The sequence below is a fragment of the Oreochromis niloticus genome, linkage group LG3 (genome assembly GCF_001858045.2).
Source record: "Oreochromis niloticus isolate F11D_XX linkage group LG3, O_niloticus_UMD_NMBU, whole genome shotgun sequence".
Taxonomy (NCBI): Eukaryota; Metazoa; Chordata; class Actinopteri; order Cichliformes; family Cichlidae; genus Oreochromis; species Oreochromis niloticus.
This window is the reverse complement of record NC_031967.2, coordinates 32,494,526-32,499,723: the sequence shown is the minus strand read 5'-3', so window position 1 is coordinate 32,499,723 and position 5,198 is coordinate 32,494,526. Positions and strand designations below refer to the sequence as shown.

The following is a 5,198-nucleotide window of genomic DNA, read 5'->3' as shown; positions in this document are numbered from 1 at the left end:
CAACACTAGGTTTTTATTTTTTTACGTTTTATATTTTATTTTATTTTTTAAAGCTTCTAATGCTGAAATAACCTAATCATCTGCTAGCAGTATTTACTGTAAAGAACAAAATGATCAAATCCACTTGTCTTTGCAGGTTTGTAGGTCTTTTGAACTTTTTAAAAGTTTAAGTTGTTAAGTAACAACTTCGAAGAAATTGATTTTTTTTAAAAACACCAAAACCAGCAATAAATAACACTTTACAAAATATGCATTTTACTTTATTATTCATTTTCGCTTATATAAAATGACACTTTTCCAATACAACACTTGGTTTTCTTTCACACTCAACATCAAGAACGTAACATCACAACGCCTCTACAGTTATATCCAACATGGTCAACCCCCTTGTCCATTAAAATTTTTTTTATTTACCTTTTTTTTTTTGTGCCGTCACATTATCCAGATTTTTTTTTTTTTTAATGCTGTGAAACAGATCAGATTTACACAAAGAACAACACACAGACAGACACACAGAGGAAGAAAAAGTCATGTGGATTAAGGTTGAATACTGAGATTTTAAATTTGTTCTGTTTAAATCTTATATGTAGACCAGTGTTTACCCAAAGTTAGTTTATGTATTTGTACATTTGTTATATTTTTGGGAAGTTTGGGATAATAATCATTCAGGGTGACCCAACCTGCTTTTTAGTGATCTATAATTTCATCAGCAGTATATTCACCTACAAAGTGCTTTTAGCCGCAGAGGGTTTACAGTACAGTTATTCCACACTGGAAAGTAAGGGCTTTCTTCTGTCTGCAGATCCTGCATTCACATTCAGCATCCACCTTTTAAAGTGCTTCAACAGGGACCATGAAACCACACGGAAACCACAACAGTGGTTAGCTGCCAAGCTGAAGCTCAAAACAGTGTCCCATCAGAAATTCCGTTTTAGTCTCTTTTTCTTCCCCCTCAGAGATAAGCATATTCAAATCTCTCAGGTGTGCTCCTCCAAGTCTTTAGCGACACGTGCAGGACTCTGCCACCATGTCGTCCAGCTCCCTGTACTCCACCTTCTTCTTGTGCACGACCAGCACGCTCATGGGCATGTATTTGTAGGGCACGCAGGACGGAGGAGGGACGTCCCCGACGCCAAGGTCATTGATGAGCGTCTGGATTATGGCATGGTTGGGGGAATGGTAGCCATAGTGGAGCACCCTCGGGCAGTCGCCCTGGCAGAACCGAGGGTTGTAGACGGGCGGGGCGATAAAGTAGTGGCCCCAGCCGAGTTCGTCAAAAGACAGGCGGAAAGAGTGGAGCTTGCAGCGGTTTTTGGGTGTGCTGGTTTTGTGTTTGTAGCTGGGGATATCAGAGACTATCAAGGATGAGGTGGGGGTGGAGAAGGATGAAGAGGAAGTGGGGGCATTCTTTAGTGCGTCCAGCGAAGGATCCTGAGGCTCTGAAGAGTCTTTGGAGCGACGGCGGCGGTGAAGTGAAGGATGCCACTGCCCAATTTGCCTCATGATGCCTTCCCCTTCTGTGCCAAGCAGTTCTCCCATCCAGTCCTTCACCTCCCTCTCCTCCTCCAGGTACAGAAGAAGAGAGGGAACTTCGAGGTGAGGTTCACCGCTCCAGCGTGTCCTCCCTTGAGAAAGAATCCTCCACCACCGCAAGAGGCCGCTGCTCTCTTCAGCCAGCTCAGGTTCTGTGCACCAGTACTGGGCAGTGAGGGTCAAGTGCCTCCCCCGGCCTCGATCTTTCCCACGCAGGACGTGTGCGGTGATGTCTGTCTCCGTCCACTGCTCGTGGGGCTCCAAGGTGACCAGACTCTCTGCACCCAGCGCGGTGATCTGAGCCCTGCAGCGGGGCGGCTGGACGGCCTGGGCAGTGCTCAAGTTTGTGGAGGAAGAAGAAGGCGGAGAAGAGCGAAGGTGAACAAAAGAAGCTCTCACCAGTTGCTCTGAGGGGAGAGTGTCAAGGTTGTACTGCACCGTGAAGGTGTAGCAGTGGTCTGAAGAAAAGGAGGAGGAGAGAAAGTCAATAAATCAGCATCAATCGTATCTGTCCCTCACTGACTCCTCCAAGTCCTTTGAGCAAAGCAGAGCCAACATTAATATATGTAAAAGCTGTTGTGCAGTACAAAACAATGTGAACTTGAAACTCAAACTTAAATGCTACAAGTTCTTAAAGAGATTTTTACAAAATGTACTTAAATGTGTCCTGAAGATGTTCCAGCTGGTGAAACAGCTTAAATATCCCTCCCCCCACACCCTCTAGCAGATCATTACATGAAGGAACCTTTTAAATACAAGCGCGCTCATTCTCACAGGTGTACACACGGGTGCTCACACACACACACACACACACACACACACACACAAAACACCACACCACACCCTTTTTGGCTCCTACCTCAAAGCACACTGTGCGCTGTCAATCTTACGTGCTGCACAATAATGTTTAATATTTAGTTTTTACTGTTATATTCCCATAGATCATCGTGATGATGTTGTTTATTGCTCCTTTTTCTGCTTGTTTTCTCTTCTTTCTCAACAGGTGATCCAGGTGATTGATATGTAATTTTTTGTCTACTTATTTTGTTGTTTTTTGTCCTTTATCACCGTTCCTCTTCCCTGCTGTTTTTCTTTCCCTCTTTCTTTCTCCCCTTTCTTTTCCCCAGTCAAGTCTGTCCCGTATTTAGCAAGTGAAAATAAAATAAAATAAACAATAAAAGGTGAATCAAATAGACCATTACAGCAAGGCTGGGATGGTCCATTTGGTAAAGTAAATCCGTTGGGCATCTTTCTTCGCCTTTAGACAATAATTCTGATGGCAAAAGAGCCAAACGGGACAGGCCAAAAAAAATAAAAAAATAAAATCACTGAAATCTCTTTATATTTGTCTGTTCTAGTCATGTGATCACATCCAGAAAAATGTGTGACCCCCCCAAAATCATTGGACCCAATTAACTCTACTTTATAATAAACATGGATGTAGTGACAATTCTGTTCAGTCAAACTTCTTTTTTGCAGCCCCCGCTGGCTACTAGGAAGATTTAAGGCTCTTTTGTAGCAGCTTCACTTTTCAGGCCCTACACTCACTGGTGACCTAACACCTATTTAACAATTTACACAAAAATCTAATCAATGTTTTCCTTTTAAATTTCTGGTTGGTATAAGTCCATATTGTTGTTTACCTGTCATAGGTTGAGAAGCAGGGTTCACCCTGGACTGATCACCAAGCTTTCATAGCCTAACACATAGACAACTGCTCATATTTAGATTCAACAGTTAACCTGACACTATGCCTGTGTTTGGACTGTGGGAGAAAGCTGGAGTAAGTGGGGAGAACCCACACAGACACATGGGACTCACAACAGATGCACTGCATGAAAAGTGGGCAGTCTTATTTACTTACTGCTGCATCTGTGGATACTACACTTTGTATGGCATTTGGCTGTTTTGTATTAATGGTATATTTTTTTTTATTAATATTTCCCCAACAAACCTCTTCAGTTATCCGAGTAAGTTATCTGACTAGTTTTAGTTTTACATGGTCGATGTCTGCCAAAGGTAGCTTTGCTGTGCTTTAACTGCTTCCTGTGAGGTCACTGGACAGTCGGACATGATTACCACAATACTGAAGAATATATCAAAATGTTTCTTCAGTCACACAGAAACACGAACTACACTTTAACAAATATCATGGGGAGGCTGGTGCTAAAATAAGTACATGAGGACTACACATCATCTGAGCTCCGATTGGCCAGAGACAGAGGTAAAAATCAACAGGCCAATTAACTGAAGGGCAGTTTATTTGCCATCATTTCTTTTCTTTATTTAAATTTAGTCACTGTATGAAACTAATCATTGAATTTTTTAAATCTGCGGCCACATAAAAACCTCTCCAGCCATTAGTTTGATACTTTTAACAAGATTAATCCGCTATTCTTCACCTCCAGACGCGGGCAGGTAGTGCACCGATGACGCCGTGGGCCTCAGCAGGCGCACCGTGTTGGAGCCGAACTTCCGGGGATGTTTGGGCCTGCCGTCCGGTTCGGCTGCGCTGTGGTACAAACTGAGCATGAACTGCAGGTTCTGGTCCGCTTTCTGCTCGTCGGTCAGCGGCCTGTGGTGATGGCGGTGCGCTCCCCTGTGCTTCGCGCTTTGGTGATTCCGACGACTGCGCCTCAGCGCGGGCTGATGAGAGGCCATGTTCTGCCCACCGCAGGTGGAACAGAGCAGGAAGATAAAGCAGGACAGGGCGCAGACACGCAGGAAGCCTAAGCTGCGTTTGGCACGGGTCGCCCTCATGTTGGATATAAAACCTCTGGCGCTAGCGAGCTCCACCAACGAGGCTAGAGTTGGCAAACATCGTCCGCGCGGCCTAAAGGCGTCATTTACAGGCTCACCTGCTCGCTCGCCATTTTGGGCATTACAATCAACTTCCTGAAATTGGCGGTGACCCCAATTAAACCTTCGGACGTACGTGAAAGGAAGCCACGTGAGTGTGCGTGAAAATGATGCGACGAGATCCTTTTATGATTTTTATAGCACAATTTAAAAATATTCACATTCAGAGTCAGCCAAATGTGTTAAAGGACTCCAATCAGAATTTGATTTGGGACCCACAGCTACCTCACATTAGTCTCCATCCCATCATTCATCATTAACTTTATGCTGATCATGTTTAATCGTTGGCATCGATGGCACTGTCAGGGCTGACCGGTGTGGTGGGAAGCAATTAAATAAACAAGCAAAAACAAAATTAAGTGTTTTAATTGCTTTTCAAATGTGCAACAGGAGAGAGCAATCCTAAATGGTTTAACCTGAATCTAAATATTATTTTCTTACATAAATCGCAAATACAAAAACAGACATTATGCATTGAAAGGAATTTAAATAAACCCAGCACAATCACTAAAATACAAAATATTTAAATAGACATGTGTTTTTGATTATTTTAATCTAGAGTCTCCTAATGTTATTGTTCAATAGTATTTTTGTACTGTTACCACAACAATTTCCTTTGAAAATAACCACCTCACTTGCAGCCTCCTCCTGTCACTCAGTTTTCACTTTTAATTCACATAAATAAGTTTGACTATATTTATTTCAGAAGCATTAAGGCTGCAGGCCAATGTGACTAGTTGCCAACTAGGATCTAGTTCCTTCAACCTTTCAATCTTTTAAGCCAAGATGTGACAGAAAGTTTGTTT

General features: G+C 42.9%; 1 protein-coding gene across 1 annotated transcript; it reads right to left on the bottom strand.

Moving 5' to 3' along the window:
• Positions 1-242: 242 nt before the first annotated feature.
• On the bottom strand, positions 243-4,430 carry bmp15 (bone morphogenetic protein 15). Its single transcript, XM_003457724.5, has 2 exons — positions 3,936-4,430; positions 243-1,991 (listed from the first exon to the last, which is right to left on the bottom strand). Exons 1-2 carry the CDS (start codon positions 4,291-4,293, stop codon positions 1,000-1,002), a joined length of 1,350 nt encoding a protein of 449 aa, XP_003457772.1. The 5' UTR covers positions 4,294-4,430; the 3' UTR covers positions 243-999.
• Positions 4,431-5,198: the final 768 nt, after the last annotated feature.